Source organism: Podarcis tiliguerta (genome assembly GCF_965153285.1).
Source record: "Podarcis tiliguerta genome assembly, chromosome: 8".
Classification (NCBI taxonomy): domain Eukaryota; kingdom Metazoa; phylum Chordata; class Lepidosauria; order Squamata; family Lacertidae; genus Podarcis; species Podarcis tiliguerta.
The window spans coordinates 36,597,677-36,620,451 of NC_139541.1; the positions used below are offsets into that span (position 1 = coordinate 36,597,677).

Consider the following 22,775-nt stretch of genomic DNA (forward strand, 5'->3'; position numbering starts at 1 on the left):
GATAGACTAAACACAGCTTCCTGTGTTCCTAAATGCAAACATTTATTTTTTTTAAAAAAACAGCTGTGTTTTCCTGGACACAGGTGAAGGCTACAGCACCTAACAACCGACTCCTCCAGGTCTACAACTGCTATGAGTAGGCCTTAAGTCAGGAATTTAGCCTCTCCCAGGCACCTGTTCTGAGCAAGCGGGCGGGGCGTCACCTTGTCGGCATCAGGTAACACCCACCGATCAGCTTTCCCTGGCTCCATCCTTGGCTTGCGAGGGAATGTGAGGCTCAGCCAGGAAACACACAGCAAAGTGCCAGCCACAGCAGCAGGTGCATTGCTAGCTGCCGCCTTCCTTCGCCGCCTGCCCCAGCTAAGATGGGGGCAAAGCACTTGTTCTCCTCGATCTTCCGGAAAGGTGCCTCCCCCCTACGCGTGAGCCGGAAATACCAGCCGGTGGGCAGCAAAGAACCAGAAGAAGAGGTAAAGCGGTGGTGGGGAATGTGTGGTGTTGCTGGGGAATGTCACTGCCTTGGAACAATGTCTCTCCCGAACAAGCCCTCTAGCTCCACTTGCAGAGGGTGGGCTCTCACTCTGGCAGCTGCCTCTCCAGATACGAAATGGTAATCAAGTGCTGTTAAGTGGTGGTCCTAGCTTTTGGAATCCCTTGCCCCTTTTCTCTCTTTTTTAAAAAGCTTAAAAACCTTTTATTCCTTTTCCTTTCCTTTCCTTTCCTTTTTTACAGTGGTACCTTGGGTTACATACGCTTCAGGTTACATACGCTTCAGGTTACACACTCCGCTAACCCAGAAATAGTGCTTCAGATTAAGAACTTTGATGAGAACAGAAATTGTGCTCTGGTGGCGCGGCTGCAGCAGGAGGCCCCATTAGCTAAAGTGGTGCATCAGGTTAAGAACAGTTTCAGGTTAAGAACGGACCTCCGAATTAAGTACTTAACCCGAGGTACCACTGTACTTTGCTGGTCACTGAGAACACTGCTCCCCATCTTAGAGAGCAAGCTGCTGTGTACAGAGCCAGACCCATGGGTTCATCTAGCTCAGTACTGTCAGCACTGACTTGCAGCAGCTCTCCAGGATTTTAGGCAGGGATCTCTCCAAGCCCTACGTGAAGATGTCAGGGATTGAACCCGGGACCTTCTGCATGCAAAGCAGATGCTCCACCACTGAGCTATGGCTCTTTCCCATTTTTCACATAGCCGGAGGTGTCTATACATACTTATTATTTATTGAGTGATAATGGTTGCCTAATACAAAAATCAGTTTCCAGATGGCTTAAAAAGAGGATAAAAACACAGAGGCTGGGGTGGGGGGAGAAAAGGTTGTATCCCATTTCAAGGGTTGTATTATGCTCAGAGTAGACCTACTGACATTAATGGCCATGGTCATATGCACACCTGTGCCATAGGACTTGTGCTCAGAGACCTTTGTCCACCTTGAAAAATGCTTCTGTGGACTTTCCAAGTTTCCTTGCAGACATAGCTCAAGGGGTGGCTATTCCTGCCTCCCTTTCCTGCTTTCTTGCATTGTGCAAAACGTCAGTCATATTTTTTTTAAACAAGCACTTATTTATTTAACTCTTGCATAGCACTTTCAAGTGTTTAAGGTGCTTCACACACATGACCTAGATGCCCTCCACACGCCAACCCTGCAAGACAGCATTTGCTAACTGGAATCAATGGGAATTGATCGGCAAAGTGTGCTGCAATGTAAATCAGTATTTATTATCTCAACCTATATTGCAGGTGGGGGGGACTGGGACTGAGAAAGCGGAAAGTGTGGGGCAGGGGAGAGAGAGATTTGCCTTAAGGCCTCCTTGGGAGTTCATGGCTGAGGTGAGATTCAAACTGGACACTTCCCAATTCTCAACTCAGTCTCTTACCTGCTACATTACAACATGTATTTGGCCACATACACACCATTCATTTAAACCATATGATCTCCTCTCCCCCAAAAAAGAAATCTGGGAACTGTGATTTACTAAGAGTGCTGGGAACTGTTCCCCTGTGAGGCGTATACTACAGTTCCCAAGATTCTTTGAGCGAAGTGGTGTGCTTTAAATGTATGTTCAGCCTGATCAATCTGCCTCCCACCAGGCACTTTACGGATAAAAGCCAAGGGCACTTGAAGATTCTGCACTTCTGCTCAATTCTCCAATGAAGGGTTAATCCCCGATCTCAGCCTCCCCTCTCCCAGCTGCAGTTCATTGTATTGCTTTCCCTTGCCATAGCCTGACCCGGCCTGGATCGCGCAGGAGGGTGTGCTAGTAGTAACAGTTTATGCTTCTTAAGAATGCTTAATCTCCCAGTGGATCTGACAGAACAGCTTTTACAGAACAAATACCTTCACCCGTATTTTCTATCGCAGCAGGCAGTTGAAGGGACACTTGGAACAGGAGTGTTATGCTAGCACTGGAACTCTCCCTCCCTCGGCTCAGTTATTTAAAGTCTAGGAACCTGGAAGAAGGAGGGTGCTGAAAATTGAAGCGATCTACTATGCCCCTTATTATTTAACTGGTGGTGGGGGATCCATTTCTTTGGAAGATATATAGCTGGTCCTCTGTAGCATTTTTAGAATTGCAAGAAGGTTGTGCCAGAAGTTTAACATCCTGCTGAAGAGGCAACCCTCTGAGTTTGCTGAAGAGGCAAGCTGTATTTCAGAATGCCCAAGTTAGAGGCAGCATTCTTTCCCAGTGCAATAGCCACACCCTCTTCCACCAGACAACATCCCCCACCGGCCTTGAATGTTTTTGCCTGGCTGGAAAGTGTCCTTGAACTCTGAGAACGCCTCTTGCTTGCCTGGACGGAAGACAAGGAAGGCCATGAGAGTGTGCATAGAACCTAGTCTACTGTTAACCAAGGCAATATTTACATCTGTTGCTCCAGCCACTTTTGTATTTAGCCACACCCACTACCTGCACATGGCCAGAAAGGAATGTGAACCTCAGGTTGCAAATGTGTCCCCATCCCTGATTTACACTGTACTAAAGAACTTCTATGGGGCTTACAATGGTTTGCAAGTACCAAAACAACATCTCATAGAATTGTAATGCTGTAGCATTGAAAAGCGTCTCAAGGGTCATCTATTCCAACTCCAGCCAATTGCAGGAAATTCACTGCCACATACACTGCCACTCTCTTGTATACACACACACATGCTCCAGAGAAGGAGCTGCTGTAGATAGCTTCCTCCCCCACCAAGCACCAAACTGAATGATTTTAATATCTCATCAGGGACGCGGGTGGCGCTGTGGTCTAAACCACCGAGCCTCTTGGGCTTCCTGATCAGAAGGTGGGTGGTTTGAATCCCCGCAATGGGGTGAGCTCCTGTTGCTCTGTCCCAGCTCCTGCCAACCTAGCAGTTTGAAAGCATGCCAGTGCGAGTAGATAAATAGGTACCGCTGTGACAGGAAGGTAAATGGTGTTTCCATGCACTCTGGCACTCGTCACGGTCCTCTGTGCACCAGTAGCGGTTTAGTCATGCTGGCCACATGACCCAGAAAGCTGTCTGTGGACAAACGACGGCTCCCTTGGCCTGAAAGCGAGATGAGCACAGCAACCCCATAGTCTCCTTTGACTGGACTTAGCCATCCAGGGGTCCTTTACCTTTACCTAATATCTCATAGCTGGAGTCACTTAAAGGCAGGCATCCCCAAACTCAGCCCTCCAGATGTTTTGGGACTACAACTCCCATCATCCCTAGCTAATAGGACCGGTGGTCAGGGATGATGGGAATTGTAGTCCCAAAACATCTGGAGGGCCGAGTTTGGGGATGCCTGCTTAAAGGCCTCAAAGCAACTATTGACAAGAAGTGCAAAGCAAGCAGAGCCACCAAGAAAACACAACAAAACAATGCACAAGCAGCAGCAGCCAGCCGCCCAGTGGTCCATCATGGCATTAGATATCCCTATTGATTTTTGTCTTCTTATTGCTCTTTTAATTTCTTAGGCTGTATTTCATTGTGCCATAATTTAAATTCCGTGGAATGCAAATCGTAATGCGATAAAATGCAATCCAAGAAGTAAAAGGAGCAATAAAAAGGCAATTAAGAATCCTGCAGCATCCAGTACAGCCCATTAGATTTGTTACAAGGGGCAAAAAAATAATTAAGCAGGTCCACCAATACCCTCAGCAATTTTCAAGTGGTCTTTGGGAAACCAAAGGCATGTGCACCCAAGGCATGTGCAATCGTGCTAACAACAAAATAGGGACAGTGTGTCACCTGAGACAGGTACCAGAAATTAAAAGCTTCCCCTTGCCAAACCAAGGGGTTTTTTTGGGGGGGGGGGGTTGATAACTCTCTCTTGGGGCTGCATGGGATGTTAAATGTATCTGTGCATCTATCATGCAGGGTTTCTTTGAATGCAAATTGCATCAGCTGGGGGAACCGCTGACTGGTTTGGAGCCGGAATGGCGGGATTTAAATCTTTTCCCCTCTGCAGTTCAGTGGAAGATTCCTTCCCAAAACAAACAACAGATTCAGATGATATATCCACCCCACCCCACCCCAAGCACAGGACAGGAGGAAATGGTCAAATCCCCATTCCATTCCATGCCTGCCCTGATCCTGTTAATGATCACCTACACAGAGAATGTGTGGTTTGCATTTTTTTTAAAAAAGGTCTGAGCACTAGATGAAAAGATGCATTCATGTCACATCTAATTTGACCCTTACGTCAAGCTCCCAGGATCCCTCTAGGTTTCTCATCTGCCTTGGGAATGTCCAGGCTCGTCACCTGGCCCCAGTTGATGGGATGCAAAGTCCAGTCAGTGGCCACTAACTGCTGGAACAGAACTTGGAAGGCTTGTATTTGCAAGCCCACATAATACAGTCTCAGGAGAGTTTCTCTCTAAAACACACACACACAGCCTCAGTTTTGCCATCTGTAAAATGGGAATAGGGACCTAACTCACAGGCTGTGGAAACAAAGTAAAGATGGAAAAGAAGTGTTCGCATTCTTCGTAAATTATTAGGATGAGACCAGCCTGTGTACTCAGTCAAAAGGATAAAGCAGTCAATGGCTACTAGCCACAATGGCTTTTTTCCTACCTCCATGGCTGGTGGCAATATGTCTCTGGGTGCCAACTGCTGAGAATTGCAGGTGAGGGAGAGTTGCTGTGGCGCTTAGATCCTGCTTGCAGGCTTTCCATGGGGGTCACTGTGAGAAAAAGGCTGAGAGTCTGTGCTGAAAAACAGCAGAGCTTGGGCAAACAATGTACTGTGCCACATATGTGCTGAATTAATGGTGCATAATCTCCAAAAGTATGTGGATGGGCATGTTGCGTTCATTTCCTTGCTTTTGGTATGCACTCTCACAAAGTTACTAGTCCATGCCTTTTTCTAAAATCCTCTTTCTCTATAATACTTCAGGTATAGGTTTGTGACAGCAATGGCCATATACCATGTTGTATCCTTCAAATTTTAGGAGAGCTTTTTTCTAGATGTTGTTATTGTATGATTGTTTGTAAACCCCAGTTCTCGGTGTTCTTTCATTTTGTTTTACATAAGCTAGATAGAAATTAAACAAAGGTGAAGATTTGGAATGCGTTGTTTTGCTTTTTCCTAGGCTTCCCAGTTGCTTAAATCAGATATTTTGGCATGGAGCTCTGGAGATGGAGCCCTCTGGGTCAGGGGGAGAGCTCAGAACAAAAGCTGTCTATCACCCTCCCCTCAAGAGTTTTGAGAAGGAGAAAAAAATGATATTCCCTCTTTTTCTTTTGGATAACAGTCTGCAATGAAAGAAAGAAAGAAAAATATGTTCAGGGCTACCTACTATAGCAAGGGAAAGGGAGAGGAGCAAACACTGTTTCCCACCCAAAGATGAATCAAAGTTGTTAGCATCTCCATTGGTCCTGAGAATCCCTCAAGGAAACGCCCATAAATATCCAAACGATGAGGACTAGAGACTTGCTTTTCAAGACAAACAAGCCAAAGTTCCTGAGATCCTCCAGAATCCTGATTCCTGCACACTGCGCCCAATTTTGCTGCTTGCATGGCAGGTTCATAGGAGGCTAGAATAAACACAGCTGTTCTCCTGACTTCATTTTCAAACATTTCTTGTTTCATAAGAAACCGTCAGTGCCTACCATGCCTGCCAACTTTGCTAGGGTAAACTAATTATTTTATTTCCTCCAGGCGTACCTGTGCTAAGCGTCATGGTTGTTTTCTTTTTACTATGTTTAACTTGTCTTTCTTACAAACAAACAAAAAAAAAGGGCAAAGTCTGGAAAAGGGCATCGGGGCCCAGGATTTGAATGCAAACTTGCCAGCTTCCCTGCCTCTGTTTCCTGGTGTTATTAGGTTGCTCTTCTGTCTGCTTGGCTTGCTTTGCCATCAACAATAGCTAAGCCACTTATCCTGGAACCACTTCAGAAGAGGTTTAAGGGCAATGCCTGCCTTGAATCGCCAAATTGCAGGGCAGTAATCCTGTTTCCTTCTCAGAAGATTAAAGCAGGGATGGGTAACCTGTGGCTCTCCAGAGGCTGCTGGACAACTGTCTAAAAAGAGCCTTCTGGATCAGGCCAGTGGCCCATCTGGTCCAGCATCCTGTTCTCACAGTGGCCAACCAGATGCTGGTGCGAAACCAGCAAGCTGGACATGAGCACAGCAGCACTCTGCCCTAGTTCAGTTCCCAGCAACTGGTACTGAGAGGCACAGTGAAGGAAGAACATACTGTGATTTTATGTTTTAGCTGCCCTGAGACCTGCAGGTATAAGACAGTACAGTCATACCTCTTGTTACGTTCGGTTCAGGTTATGCATTTTCAGGTTGCATCCCACTGCGACCCAGAAGTAACGGAACTGGTTACTTCTGGGTTTTGCCACTTGTGCATGCGCAGACGCTCAAAATGATGTCACACGCATGCGCAGAAGTGTTGAATTGTGACCCGCGCACGTGCAGACGCAGGTTGTGTTCTGCTCATGTTGCGAACGGGGCTCCAGAACGGATCCCGTTTGCAACCAGAGGTACCACTGTATATTATTATTATTATTATTATTATTATTATTATTATTATTATTATTATTATTATCAGCCATCGTAGCTAGTAGCTTTTGATAGCCTTGTCTACCATGAATTTATCCAATCCTCTTTTAAAGTTTGGGAGCCATCATTGCCTCCTGTGGCAGTGAGTTCCATTGTTTAACTATGTGCTGTGTGAAGAAGTATTTTCTTCATGGCGTTATGGCCAAGACCCAAATTTCATTAAGCCATTCTTTCCAAGACAGGAATACTGTAGCTTTCCAATTTTGAGCCAATGACAATTTTGCGGCTGTTAACAGCTAGATGGTAAGTTTTCTGTGGTTTTTAACTCAGCTGCCGTTGTTGTGCTGTTTTGATTGTACATGATGCAATGATGGCTGTGCTCTGCCTCAATGGTCAGTGGCAGCAATGCTTTTAAATACCAGTTGCTGGAAACTATGGGAGGGGAGAGTTTTCTTGCACTCAAATCCTGCTTGATGGTTTTCCACAGGCCCCTCGGTGGCCACTGAGAGAACAGGCAGCTGGACTAGATGGGTCATTGGTCTGATCCAGCAAGCTCCTCATATGTTTTTAATAATGATATATATATATTAATCAAAATTGCCCAGTAGGCAGCAAACCATTTCAGTCCAGAAATACTAAATAGAGATACTGAGAAGCCTCCTTGGAGCAGAGACTTGGCTGGCTTTCCAGGATTAAAGCTGCTTTCCTCCCCACCCCCAGCAATCAATTTATGTCCTCCACGGGGATGTCTTTCATTTCCTGTTGATAAGGTTGTGCTCTGAAATCTAAAATAAAATAAAACGGGAAGCCAATGAAAAGAGACCGGCTTTACAATCCGTGTGTGTGTGTGCCCCTTCCAGCTATAAAAACCACTGGAATTCAGAAGTAGGAAACTTCTTTGCTTATTTGCTTTAGACCTTTCTATAAAGAGTTTTTACTGTGGCACTCAAAGCGATGTGGAAAATCATGTTTTAGTGTCCCTATCCTCTTACTTTCTCGTTTCTTCCTTTTCCCCTTGGTTTTGAAATGTTTTTCTTTCTTCTGTGCTAAGCCTTGTTTCCTTTTTAACATTTTCCTTTAACAGTATCTTAACAGTAGAGTCGAAGAGTAGGGAACCTATGACCCTCCGGATCTTGCTGGACTACAATTCCCATCGTCCCTGATTATTGGTGGTGAATGATGGGAGTTGTAGTCCAACCAGATCCAGAGGTCCACTGGTTTTCTGCTCCTGGTGCAGTGAGTTCTATTACTGTGGCAACAAACCCTCTCCCATGTTAGAGCTCTGATGTACTGTGTGTGCCTTTTGCCCTATTCTTCCCCCTTAATAAGTTCCTGTGTGAGCTGGTTCATTAGAGCAAATGGGGCACTGCCCCTCTTACCTTACTTGCCTGCCCAGGGATGGCACTGCTTGTCAACTTTCTCCTTCTTAGTCTCAGTTTTGTCCTTGTACAGCTGAGCAGGGAAGCAGACGATGGCGACAAAACCAGAATTAGTCTGTTATGTCCATCATTGGCTCTGACTACACCCACTTTAGGGCTCTCTGCCTTACCAGTCCCAATGAGCCACCACTGTTAGCATGGGCACTTAAACAAGATGAGCAGAACACAGAGAGAAAAGTCCTGATAACACATTACTGAACAAAAATTGTGTCATTTGAGGAGAAATGAATGGAGGTTTTGCCTTTCTTAGTTCAAGCCTCATACATAGCAGGGAGACATTCCACCAAATACACAGAGGAAAAACTCCCTTCGGAGCCAATCGGGGCGCATGTTACCTCAGCAAACATCATGGCACTCTGTCAAGTTGCTAAGCAACACTTCCACCAACCCGCCTCTTAGCTAGTGGCCTTTAACACTAACAGAATTAACTATTAAGTTACAAACTGGATGATACCTGCTGTTGCACTTCCAACAAGCAGCATGGAAAGAAGAGCCTTAGACATGCCAGGTATAACTGGAAGTTCCAGTCAATAAGGCACATATGTGTGAACCAGGGCTGAGCCCGTTTTCCACCGTCCCTCCGCTTAAATTTCTGCTTAAAATGGTTGTAGACAGTCTCATCTCTTCCTCTTTCTTCACCACCCAACATTTTATTTGCATTATGTAGCCTGAAGAAGAATCTGAACTGAAGTCAGTGGAAGAAGAGAAAGAGGTTACGGCCCTCTCTCCCAAAGAGGCTTGCAAACACCATGCAGACGAGTTGGCAAAAATGTTACAGGTAAGAGCCATAAAACCACGACAGAGACTTTTGAGAAACACTTCAGAAGAAAGAGGTGCAGGTTAGAGTCATCTTCTTGTCTCTTGTCTTGACATGTGTTCCTGAAATGATCTAATATTCACACTATTTTCACAATGCTGCCTGCCATTGGAAAAGCTGTGATGAGGTTAGAGAGTGTCGGCAAACATACTTACCGTAACTGCTCAGGGTAACTGTGTCAGCAAAAGACCTCTGACAAACCTTTGCTGCTTCAACTGCATCAGAGCATCCAGACAGGTGACAGTTTCTGCAGGAGGGGGTTGCATGGGAGTCATTGGCCCCATTTATTTATTTTTACAATTGGCATGAATTAACTAGGAAAAGTCAATGGAGTTGTTGTTATTTACTAGTGGGGAGCACCCAGTGCTATCCTGGAATATGTAGAAACCAGCAAATATAGTGTTGCTTGTGAGCTTGGACCCAATCACTCCAAAAATGGGCAAAGTCCTGTTGCGGTCTGCCATCTTGATTCAAAATGGCGGCCAGCAGCCAAACATCAACAATGACTGCCGCCTCCACACCAGGAACCCTTGTATTGAAATTGGTGACAACATATTTGAGAGGCAAACAAACCTACAGAGCAGGCAGACAGACGGATGGACAGACAAACCACTTTCCAAAATATATAGTAGAGTATTAGATTTATATCTCACCTGTCCTTCAAGGAGTTCAAGGTGACATTTGTTAGCTCTCTCCTTCCCTACTAGCCACACAAAATCAAATCCCTAAATGGGTAGATTATGCTGGTATTATGAACCCAGCAACTCCCAGCAGTATGGGGCCTCCTAGTTATGGAGCAGATGTATTTGGATATGTCCCTTGTCTCTGAGGGAACCTAAAGAGTGCTGAGGGGTGTGTGTTTGTGTGTGACAGAGAGAAAGAGAGAGAAAGTGGTTGGCAGAGGAAGAAGGGAGAAAGAGGGTGCCCCACCCATCTCCATCATGCACTCCCCAACATATTACCAAAGGGAACTTTAAAAAGATTCCCCACCCCTGCTTTACGGTGGTTTTTTAAAAAATATGCTGTCATCTCTTCAGGTCGATATACAGAAGGGACTGTCTGAAGTGTCAGTGCTGCACCGAAGGATCAAGCATGGCTGGAATGAATTTGTAATAGATAATACGCAGCCAGTGTGGAAGAAATATCTAGACCAGGTAAAGAACAGGAATGCTAGTGGCAAAGGGGTTTGTGGATCATTGGATAGCAGGGTGTATGTACCCTGTCTCTTTCTCCAGGGTTATGTTGGGTAACAACATTCAATTTAAAACAAATATGTACATCTGGCATAGGAATGGGTGTGTATACACATACACAATTACCAGGACATTTTCCTGCTCAAGTTCCCTTCAAATAGTACGAGATGCTAATCTAACCAGCCCAGACGTTTGTTTGACACTTTCTTCAAGACCTTCCATGATTAATGTAGCCTGCAGATCAGTGGAGGCTGGTCCATTAGGGCACTCTGGACATCGCCCCACCAGCCTTGGCCTGCCTTCAGCCAGCCTCCACCTGCCTGCCACCTGACTTACAACCAGTCCATGTTGCTGCCTATTGGATCCTTCTCCTTAGTCTCAGTATTGCCATGAAAGAACTTAGCAGAGAGGAGATGGGGACAAAGCTGGAATTAGTTGGCTCTGCCTGTCTTTGATTCTGGTGCCCCCTACTGCTGACCTCCTGCCCCAGGAAAGAGACGGAGCTTAGCTACACTCCCCATTCACTGAGCTCTAGCCACCCGCCAGGGGCTGTCTCTTGCATCCAGGCACCGTCCCCTGACCCACAAGTCAGTGCCCCTCACCTTTGATGCTCTGGGGACATACCAGTGGTCAGAAAGTGTCTCTAGGGCAGGGACGACAAAGCCTTTTCAGCCTGAGGCCTACATTCTCTTCCAGGAGCTGCAGAGCAGTGGTGGGTGGGGCCAGAGGCACAAGTGGGTGGAGCAAAAAAAATTCAAATGTTTGCCTTTGTACAATAGGCTAGATTCTATTCACAGGTATGTATCCCCCTCTATCCTTCATACAGACAAGGAAGAGGCATTATCTGAGTTCAATGGGGTCATTCTAGTCAGTCAAAAGCATTCCAGGAGGGTGCAAAGCCAGTGCAGTGAGGGGTGTGGCCTGTGGAGAGTTGTGAGAGCCAGATAGAGAGAATTGGAGAGCCCTATTTCACCCCAGGCTTGATGTTCCTTACTCAAGCATAAAGTGAAACTGCCTGGATCAAGCAGAGATTATTAGTTCTGGGCATAAGTTGTGTGACAAGTTGACTCCCACTGTGAATGGCAAAAAACAGACAAAGCCTACTTCAGTCAAAGGAATTTCTCCTTCTTCTTTCCTTTTAGTTTAAGAACCCCCTGATCCTTTTGCTGCTGGCCTCCGCTTTAGTAAGTGTGGTCACTAAAGAATACGAAGATGCCGTGAGTATTGCAATGGTACGTGATCTGTTTCCTTTGGAGTCCTCATTCTTGGAGACATCAGAACTAGGGGACTATTTTCAACTGTACTGAATAGGGAGAAGAAAGGGGGGATCAGGCTTCTAGGGGGTGAAGAGAACCACTCATCAACTGATTTCTCTAGGTGAGGGGTGGGGTACCTTTTGGGGTGAAGGGTCCCTCTAGACGACTGTGGAGGGCTGCAATCCCCCTCCAAACTTACACCCTTAATAAACACAGTCGCTTTCTCTTAAGCACACACAGTTATTTCCCTTAAAATCTTAGTAATTCTGCTCAAGTTTCGCATTTTTACTTGTTTGTTTTCCATTTGTCTGGTTTCCATGTAAGCCTGAAATAAATATCCATTCTCCATTGGCATGTGACGTTATACTGTCTTTGTTGATCCACCCCCATTTTTATTTTATTTTTAGGCTGTCATCATCGTGGTGACTGTGGCCTTCATCCAGGTACAACCTTTTCTGGTAACTGACCATTGTGGGTTCTCACCCATTCAGACAAAAAACGTGCCCTGACATCGATGTGCTTCTTTTCTCACAGGAGCACCGCTCTGAGAAATCTCTGGAGGAACTCAACAAGTTAGTCCCGCCAGAGTGTAACTGGTAAGCCTTGTAAAGCATCCACACACTTTAAACCTTGGTGTAGTGCCTGCCAGATGCCTTCTTCATGCATGTATGGAGGCACAAAATGCTTGTGTGCGTTTGAGGGGTGATGGTTACAATTGGAAGGGTGGCAGGAGAACCCCTACCTCTGCCCTAGTCCCCTGCCCCCCCCCCACAAACCTGGAGCTGATACTCACACTTCCCATTCACAACTGTGCAGTTTAGCCTCCCTACTATAGAACAGCCTCCTGCCAGCCTAGCAGTTCGAAAGCACGTCAAAGTGCAAGTAGATTAATAGGTACCGCTTCGGTGGGAAGGTAAATGGCATTTCCATGGGCTGCTCTGGTTCTCCAGAAGCAGCTTAGTCATGCTGGCCACATGACCCAGAAGCTGTACGCTGGCTCCCTTGGCCAATAAAGCGAGATGAGCACCGCAACCCCAGAGTCGGCCATGACTGGACCTAATGGGCAGGGGTCCCTTTACCTTTTACTATAGAACAGCAGATCAGGGCTTAAGAGGACTCTCTCTCTCTCTCTCTCTCTCTCTCTCTCTCTGTGTGTGTGTGTGCGCGCGCGCGCATGCTCAGGGTAAACCCGTGTATTTACAAATGATTAAAATATCCTTTATTTGCCTACTGGTCACTTATGCTTTATTTTACCGACCTGAACTGTGTGTGTTGAAATGTTCAGTTCTGGGACTGATGTTCATTTCCTTCTTCACCAGAAGGACAAATACCTGCTCCAGCCTTGCCAAAGCAAATATGTAATACCTTTTATGGTTTAAATTATTATGTCCAGAGAGGTGGCCTATTTGTCTTTCAAGGTCAGAGAACGCTTTGATCATTTCCCCCACTTTCCCTTGTTCCTACCACACCCAGGGACACCTTGTAGAAAGAGAGACAAGTGATTTTGGTATGATGTTGTGCTCCAAGTCACCAAACGTGATTTTAACACAGTGGCAGGGAAAGCTTTTTCAGCCCAGGGGCTGCCTCAGCAAACTCCTTGGGGCCACGTGCCATTGGTGGGTGGGGCCAAAAGCAAAAGTGGGTGGAGCATCAAATGTTTTAACAGATCCAAACAGTCTGCAACTGTATTGGAACTATTTTTAACCATTTTTGTATGTGGAATTGTTTTTAAATGTTTGTAATGATGATGATGATGATGATGATGATGATGATGTTAAATAAATTTGTAGACCCGCTTCATAGCCTAAAGCCATCAAAGTGGCCTACTAGATAAAAAAACAGAATAAAACACAAAAAGACAAGTTTTAAACACAATGAAATCATTTCAGCAAACTCTAAAAACAATAGAAATGTATTTGCAAATTCTAAAAACAGCAACGCAGTATACTACGTTATTTGTCTCATTGTCCACTATTTAACATAAGTTACATAAGTTATGTAACTTGTTGCATTACATACGTAACTTATATTCATTTCAATGTCGACTCCAAAGCAATGCTGAAAAACATCATTAGTTACATGTTGCTTGTGAACTTAAAAGCAACTTACTTGACTGATTTCCGTTCCTGACTACAGACAAACATACAAACGGTAGCAATTTCTGCTTCCTCTTCTGCTGCCATTGGAGTGGTCTGACATCCCTGGCCACCACAATGCATCTTCCTCACAACCCTTTTGGCAGCTCTGCTTTGCTCATACGGTGCCATTTCTTTGTACTTATCTTTTTGTGGGGGGATACCAGCATGAGAGAGGGGAAACTGCAGCATCTTCTTGCTCGAGAGCTTGTTCCCGGAGACATTGTGTGCCTTTCTATGGGAGACAGGGTTCCTGCAGACGTCAGACTCGTAGAGGTAAGAGATGGATGATGGAACAGTACCATGTGCACTCCATAACTGGGTGCTCCCTTTAAAAACTCAGTGTAAAATTCAATAAGCCATCTTGTGATTCAGTTTTTATGCTTCTGAAGCTTTGAAAGAGGACAAGTTCATGGATCCTCGCAAAACCCACCTATTTCCACTCATACCTGCCCGCACACTTTGGGCACCTCCCGAAGCCCTTCTCTGCTTGACCCTGTCATTGGAGGTCCAGTGACTGGCAACCAGAGACAGGGTCTTCTTGGTGGTGGGACCCAGATTGCAGAATGCTCTCCCCAGAGAATATCGCCTGGTGCTTGCTCTGTGCTTAATGATGCTCATTAGGTGTGTTGAGAAAACACTATGAAAAAGATGCAATTGTGTGTTTGATGACAGCAAGACAATTTTTGCAGGGTGTTTTTGTAGTATGGGATCACATGACTGCTTTTCGGGGGGGCAGCATTCTATTGATGCTTGCATGGGGGGTGGATATGCGAAAATAACTGAAAACGGTGCCAATCTGCGCATGCTCCAGTTCCAGAATTAACTGTATCAAATCTCCAAGTTAAACCTTAATGAATGACGAATGGGAGCGTAGCACAGGAACTGGAAACAGGAAAACAGGAAAGGGATGGAATTCATGGGAGTCCATTTATCCAGTGTTTTGTCAGGTTACAGATCTCTTAGTGGACGAATCCAGTTTCACGGGGGAAGCAGAGCCCTGCAGTAAGAACGATGGCATCTTAGCAGAAGCTGGAGACGTGATGACCCTCACCAATGTCGCATTCATGGGAACTCTCGTACGATACGGCAAAGGAAAAGTGAGTGGTAAATAACCTCCTTTTGCTAGCTGTAAGTAGCCCATCATTAGGCAATTATTCATAAGCTTGTTGTATGTACTGGCGGCAGCAAATCTAAACCTGTGTGCTGCTGATTTTTCCCATGCAGTTACAATCCGGCACTTTTTGAATGTCGCTTTGCAAAGGCGCGCACACAAAAACAACAAATTCAAGATGTGCCCACAACAAAGGAAGTCATGTGACGTGAGAATACTGGCCCACCTGTCAAAGTGGCCCATTAGGCGTTGGCTGTTCGCCTATATGGCTAATATCAGCTTTTCAGAGCTGTTTAAGGCCACATTCATACCATACATTTAAGCGATATGATACCACTTTAAACAATCATGGCTTCACACAAAGAGGAACTGCAGTTTGTTAAGGGTGCTGAGAGTTGTTTGGAGACCCCCTATTCCCCACCCCTACAGAACTACAAGCTCTCTTCACAAGGAACTCTGGGAAATAGCAGTTCTGGGAGGGGAATAGGGACTTCCTAACCCAGACTTCCTCTTTAACTGTTAAGGAGCTACCATCACCCAAAAGCTACAGATCATCTTCCTGACTTTGCATCTCTTGTAATGAGAAAGAGGTGTGTGTGTGTGTAGTAAACCAAGCTTTAACTATGGTTTATTGACTGTGGTTAACATAAATCATGGCTTGGCATTATGTACAAACCAGGTCATTGTGTCTCCAGCTGTCATTCAGGGGAAAGTTTTTCAACTCTGGGGAATACCGTCAAAATCTAAGAAAAAAGGCAACTTATTCTTTGCATTCTTCTGCTTGTTCAGGGCATTGTCATTGGAACAGGTGAAAACTCACAGTTTGGGGAGGTATTCAAAATGATGCAAGAAGAAGAGGTGAGAAGGGGTCCGGGGGAAAGCGGACCAAGTTCTTAGGAGGGGAACATCCTTCGGATTCTATTTCAAGAGGGTTTTTCTTTCTTCCCTTTGCTGTCAATTAATGCATCAAGACCCCCAAGACTCCACTGCAGAAAAACATGGACAAACTGGGGAAACAGCTTACTCTCATTTCATTTGGCATCATTGGTGAGTTTTGCAAAATACTTTATTCCCCCCCCCCCTTAATGACCCACTGCCTGTTTTAAGAACTAGCTCCTGCTGATCAGAAGGGACCATCATTTTGGGAGAGACTCACTATGTGTGTAGCAGGAACAGGGAAGAAATTTGGCTCAGATTTCAAGGCAAAGTTACTTAATCTGTGCAACATGTAAACTGAAACACAGCTGTCCTTCAAAATTCACAGATCTCTGAATTTTGCAGTGCAGTTCTCTAGCCAAGTCATGCGTACAAAAATGCAGTTACGAGGGCAAATTATCCATATGATGGTGAAATAACATGGTTTAAAAATTATCATTTGGGTGAAATTGCTTGCAAAACTACGTACCTTAGGCAAAATTGCATTTTAAAATGTGTATGTGAAGAGAGATTTGCGCCACAGTGCTGAGGACTTTAGAAACAAAGAAGCCCCAAACCAGTGCAGAAATGTGGAGAACCAACATTCAGGCTGGAAAAATAAGAAAAAACAAAATGGGCAGTTTCACCCATTCACCCATTCCTAGAGTACAGATTTGTACAGTAGAAGCCTGGAGTTAGGCTGAGCAAATGTGACTGACCTAAGGTCCCAACACACTAACCCAGGGTCTCCCAAACTTTGGTCTCCAGCTGTTTTTGGACTACAACTCCCATCTAGCATGACCAGTGGTCAGGGATGATGGGAATTGTAGTCCTAAAACAGCTGGAGACCCAAGTTTGGGAAACCCTGCTCTAACCACTACACCACACTGTACCCTCCTCCTTGTGCATACTTTGAGTATTTTCATGTTCACGTACTGAACATGCCTGTGGTGCCATCAAGATAGCTTCTGTGTTTTCCTCTCCCCTCTCCTGCAAGGTTTACTTATGCTGATTGGCTGGCTGCAGGGGAAGCATCTTCTTGGCATGTTCACCATTGGAGTGAGGTAAGAGCTGGAAGGACATTTTATTGTCACAGTAGAAGAGCAGAACAGAATGCAAACATGCTGATCAAAAACATTCTGTGTGTATATTTCCTGCCTATCTCTAGATTGAACAGGGGTGAGGAACCTTAGGATCTGGGGGCCAACTGTGGCTCTGCAGGCTTCGCTGTCTGGCTCAATGATCCCTCCTTGGCCCTGCTTCACAACCTCCTTGAGAGTTGTTGCCTGGCTGGAATGTGCCCTTGAACTAGGGCTCTTGCTTCTCTGGCTGGAGGATAGAGAGGGATGAGTGTAGAAACTACCCTAGAAATTACATTCATTTCTCCATCTGCATTTCCTTCTGGCCCTGCTTGTCCCTTGCATATGGCCCACAGAAAGTTGTCCAGAATGGAATTTGGCCCTTCAGTTGAAAAAGGTTCCCCAACTCTGTGATAGGTAGGTAGACGGACAGACAGATAGACACACTATATTTCCTTTTTGTTTAAATGACTTTTGATTACGTTGTACAAAGGGTTACAGTGGTGGATTTTGGGGGAAAATTAGTTTGTAATCAGAGCCCTCTCCAGGTGTTTAGGAGAACATGGGAGGACTCAAACTGTGGAGGGGGCATTGCCCCATTCCCTACCCCTTAAATTCTGCTGCCTGAGGTGGCCGCTTCAATCTGTCACAGGGACAGGCCAGCCTCGTAAGACAGCCAGTCTAGAAACCCAAGGAGCCCATCTTCTAGCTGCTCAGTCCTCTGAACAAGTGTGTTGAGAGGCTGTAGGCCAGCAAGAAGGCCCCTGATCTGCATGGATCAAACTCTGAACAGCAAATCTCCCCACTGCCCACTGGTGGAGGAAAGGGGGGGTGGGGGAGCACACTGCCCCTAGCACCATTGGGGACGGGGACGGGGGTACCATCGCGGCCACACATTCCGGACATGTGCCGCGCACCCTCCCACTGCACTGGGTGCCAGGCCCCCACGGGTGGCACGCCATGCCCCTGGGAAACATGTCACACCCCTGGGATGTGCGCCAGCCATGCCCCTGCCTGCTCTCCACCCCTGGTGTCAGAGTGTGCAGATTCACCAGTGCCACTGCCCTAAAAGAAAAAAATCCATTCCACATAATGCTTTGGAAACTCCCCAACAGGGTGATTGAACTGTCAGAATCTGATGCAACCATTTTTTTCAGCTGCAGTGGAGAGAGAGCTCTTCAGGCAGGACAAATGGTAGCACCAGAACCCAAGAGTTTAATACCTGTAGCTGGTGAGCTTCATAAGCACTTGGGCATGTGCTGATGACGGGATGGGTGGACACAGCATCCCCACCCTTCCCCACCAATATACCTGCCACGAAACATTTGCTTCTCTCTGTACAAATATTAACCTTGCTGGCTATATCTCCCTTGTTGTTTAAAGGCTGGCATTGTACATCCTTATAGTTTGCATGGCAGGCTGCCTTCTTATCAAATGACATGTGCCATCTGTTCACGTATCTGGAAAAGGGATCCCTTGGCATCAGAGGATTGTAATGTTCATAATACTGCCCAGCGGCAAGATAAAAGCAATGTGTGCCAAAGTCGCTACAGATAAAGAGAAATGGTTGAGGACTTGGAAGGGAAAAGGTATAGAAGGCTAGGTATAGAAAAAAGGCAGGCAAGTGTCAATGGAGGGCAGACTCTGTTGAATAAAAGTAACACTAAAGTGGACCAGCCAGAGTTGTCTTCTTTTCCTGCACAGTCCCTCTGTCCCTTAAGGGCTATGAATGTTGCCTTGCTCTGTATTCTCTTGTTCAGCGATATTTGCGCCTGAAGCATAGGTCAGGGCTTTGTCAGTGGTGGCACACAGGCCACAGAGCTCTCCGCCAACAGACCATCTGGCCCCTACACTTCTGTGTTTTGATGGCAGGCAGAAAAGTATTTTCATACTAGACCAGGGATGGGGAACCTCCAGCTTGTGAGCCAAATCTGACTGGCTAGACCCTGGAATCCAGACCCTGGTGCTTTTTGAAGGTCATACCTCGTTCTCTGCACTGACTGACTGATGTCTCACTTGCTCTGTTCACAAATGCCATAGCAGGCAAAGCAAAGTGTACTGAGTGAGTGAGTGAGGGGGGGGGGAGGTCCCCCACCCCTATAGTGGAAAACCTTTCCTTCCTCTGTTATATATAAAAAAGCTCAGAGTCATACAATACAATGGATTGGCCAGAGATTTCAGACAGAAAAAGAGAGTACTTCAGAGTCAACATACAAAGAAATTGGACCAATTGGTTAAGCCCAAATGAGGCTTTGCATTCTGCATTCTGCAATGCTGGCACGAGACTGTAAACAGCCCTGCCTCCGATGGACGTCTGCAAAGCTCCACTGGGCATAGGAACAAAGGAAGCAGCCTTCCACATGGAGTCAGATGATTGCTCCACTGATCTCAGTGTATTGTCCACACTGACTGGCAGTGGCTCTCCAGGGTGTCAGACAGGGGCCTCTCCCAGCCTTACTCAGGGGCCTCTCCCAGCTTTACTGTCCTTCCTGCAATTGAGCCTGAAGCTCAAGTGTTGAGAGAGGCATCCAGGGCCCATGAAAAGGCAGGTCTTAATGTGTTTCAGCATCAGGGCCCTGGAGCAAGTTGATGCTTGCATATACTTCCTTACAGGAGTTAGTGAGGATGGTGGTGTGTAACAGCAGTGGTAAATGATTCTGTGTGTGCAGCTTAGCGGTGGCTGCAATCCCAGAGGGCCTCCCCATCGTGGTCACGGTGACCTTAGTCCTGGGCGTCTTGAGGATGGCCAAGAAACGAGTCATTGTGAAGAAGCTGCCAATTGTGGAAACTCTAGGTAAGAGTACCGTGCGCATGAAAGCGGGTTATGGGGTGGGTGTTAGCAACACTGGATTTGCTAACTGTGGCTGATTCCACTGTCATTGTTTCCACCCGTTCATTTAATGTGAGGGAGGCATTTCCCTCACTCTCTCATAATACTAGAACTTTGGGTATTCTAATGCAGCTGAATGTTGGAATATTCGGAGCAGACAAAAGAAAATACTTCTGCACACAGCACATAGTTAAACTGTGGAATTCAGTCCCATCAGTTTGGATGGCTTTGGAAGAGTATTAGATAATTTCATGGAAGATAAGGCTACCAATGGCTACTAAGCATGGTGGTTCTACCTCCACTGTTGGAAGCAGTATATGCTCTAGATTCCAGTTTTCAGGTAATCACGGGGGCAGGGGGTGTTGTTGCACTGAGATGCTGCTTGCAGGCTTTCCATGCTCATCTGATGTTGGAGTAGATTGGCCTTTGGTCTATTCCAACAGGTCTCTTCTTAGGTTCTTATCCAGCACATGTGAATGCTTAGCAGCACGCACGCACGCACACATGCCTGTGAGCGCAACCTCTGTTCTGACAAATCCTCTCTTCTCCTCAGGCTGTTGCAATGTTATCTGCTCTGATAAGACCGGGACCTTGACAGCCAATGAAATGACTGTCACTCAGCTCGTCACCTCGGATGGATTCAAGGCAGAGGTAAAGTCAGCAAATGTGCAGTTTGGACAAAGTTGTCAGTTGTAATACAAGACAACTCTGAACCTATAAGCCTCCTTGGTTGATAGCACTCTGATCTTGTCTTTTTATAAGATGACAAGGGAAGCGATGTGCTTTTAAATGGTTTCAGTGCTGTTTTAAGTAGGGTTACTTATTTGTTTTTGGGTGCTTTTTTTAAGAAAATACTTTCATTTGTCATGTGTTTTCAGTTGGCTATGATTTATGCTGTGAAATGTCTTGGGTCCTGAATGAGGAGAGAGGCAGAATATAAAATAAATAAAATGAATATTAATCTGATTTATTTGTTGCCTAATTCAAAACGTCTCTAGTAACTGACATACATAATTTAAAACAACCGTCATGCTTAATAATAAAGGAACAATGCCCCCCCACCAAAAAATGTAACACAGAAAGAGCAATAAGTATAATAATAATAATCTATTCTCAAATGCTTGAGGGAACAATCATGCCTTAATATGGCACCCAAAGGGTGTTAATGTCAGTACCAGATGGGCCTTGATAAGGAGAGTATTCCATAGATGGGGAAACCGGAAGAAAAAACCCTCTCCCTTATTATCACCCATCAACTCATAATTTCACTTCCAGTGGGCTGCTGATTCACTTCGCCAATAAACTTCAATCCATAAATGCCAGTATTTCTGCCCGCTTTCCTTAACAAGATATCAGTGTCTCCAAATGTACCTTCCTCTTTCTGACATTAAATAATGTCAGCTGGCCATAGAGTTGGATCTCCTCTGCAGGTGTCTTCTGGATTTCTGTTCTTCCAGGTGAGCGGGGTTGGGTACAACAGAGAAGGAGATGTGTGTCTCTTGCCCTCCAGAGAAGTCATCAAAGAATTTTCAAACATCTCTGTGGGGAAATTAGTGGAGGTAAGTTATTTGCCTTGGTTATTATTATTTCGTAGGAGGAGCAGAGTAGACATGATGGGCTAAACAACCAATGTGATAAGACTTCTGGTGTTGATGGAACAGGGATGGGCAACCTTTTGACTGCTAAGGGCAATCATGCCTCAGCAATAACTGGGGTGGAGGGTGCGTATTGGCAAGCAGTGGGGCTGAACCAGCGGTAGGTGGGAGTCAAACTAGGTAGGACCACCTCTTCTCTCTCTCTCTCTCTCTCTTTCTGACTCCCCTTTCTCTCCCTACCCACTGAGCTGATATAGAACAGACAGATCACTCTTGGCAGATGTCTAACCTGATCACTTGCAGAGGACTTTGGAATTTAAGCCAAGGGTCCAAAGGTTTCCTACCCCGGCCCAAAAGATGGCCTCACAGACTTCAATCCTTGCTTGTGTTGCACGCCACCCCAATCTCCGAACAATGAGAGATTGTGGGAGTTCCAGGTGCTTATCCAGGGTTTGTGTTTCTTTTGAAATGAGGCATAGTGGAGACCGGGGTGTCTTTATTATGTGTGGATTATTTATACATATATACAACCTGAGTGTATGCTGGAGGTCTTCACAGCATTAACACCCCAAGAGGGCCTTGCTTCCCCTCATAGCCAGAGTCTTGGATTCTAACAGAATCTCTCTTTCCCTCTCTCCAGCTTGCTGTTTTTCTTTTAGCTCACATCACTCCAAACTCTCTGCTCTCAACTCTGTCTTTGTCTTTCTAATTACCCACGAATGTGGGGGGGGGGCACCCATTACCATCTCACACAGATCCACTTCCTTGGTTCCCTTAATGGCCCATCACCCAGGCAGGCTATCAGCCTGCCTTACAACACTTGCTGGAGCCAGAGGTTAGAAGTGTCTCTGTATGCAGCCTACTCAACCCAGCCCCCCAAACTCATCACACGTGCAACCGAGCAATCTCTGAGCCCAGGGCTTAAGCATAACAGTCATTTGATTCATTTCCTCAACAAATGTCACAAAGAAGCAAATCTCTTTCAGGCTGGCTGTGTTGCCAACAATGCAATCATCAGGAAGACGACTGTGATGGGCCAGCCGACTGAAGGGGCTCTGATAGCCCTGGCAATGAAGGTAGGGTGGCTGTTGCAAGCCCCGGGTGCTTATTAAGTTTTAGATTTAATCGGCTCAGTTTAATTTGTAATGGCTTAGCAAGGTTGCCAAAAAATGAAGGTAGGATTTAGTCTTCAGCTGATCCAGTAAGGTATCTTACCATGGTTGCCAAAAATGAGAGAGAGAATTTAGCATTCAGCTGATCTGCCCATTTATCAACAGCAGAATTGAAACAGAATTATAGTATTATAAACTCAAGGCAGCCAGAGAGCAACCTGACTTAGTGATCTTGGCAGTGATCCTCAAAACGCAATAAGTGTAAGGAAACGTGCCCAGTGGAAATAAGTGTATAAGTGTAT

The 22,775-nt window shown here is 45.7% G+C and overlaps 1 protein-coding gene across 1 annotated transcript in view; it reads left to right on the plus strand.

Moving 5' to 3' along the window:
• Positions 1-248: 248 nt before the first annotated feature.
• Positions 249-22,775, plus strand: part of ATP2C2 (ATPase secretory pathway Ca2+ transporting 2) — a 35,632-nt gene continuing 13,105 nt past the window's right edge. The window contains exons 1-15 of the mRNA XM_083451853.1: positions 249-470; positions 9,095-9,205; positions 10,282-10,398; positions 11,580-11,669; positions 12,101-12,136; positions 12,228-12,289; positions 13,996-14,104; positions 14,779-14,928; positions 15,732-15,800; positions 15,914-15,989; positions 16,855-16,921; positions 19,606-19,730; positions 20,320-20,417; positions 21,224-21,325; positions 22,348-22,437. Of these exons, the coding sequence (XP_083307979.1) occupies positions 366-470; positions 9,095-9,205; positions 10,282-10,398; positions 11,580-11,669; positions 12,101-12,136; positions 12,228-12,289; positions 13,996-14,104; positions 14,779-14,928; positions 15,732-15,800; positions 15,914-15,989; positions 16,855-16,921; positions 19,606-19,730; positions 20,320-20,417; positions 21,224-21,325; positions 22,348-22,437 (1,407 nt within the window). The 5' untranslated portion in view covers positions 249-365. The remainder of the gene's footprint in view (positions 471-9,094; positions 9,206-10,281; positions 10,399-11,579; positions 11,670-12,100; positions 12,137-12,227; positions 12,290-13,995; positions 14,105-14,778; positions 14,929-15,731; positions 15,801-15,913; positions 15,990-16,854; positions 16,922-19,605; positions 19,731-20,319; positions 20,418-21,223; positions 21,326-22,347; positions 22,438-22,775) is intronic.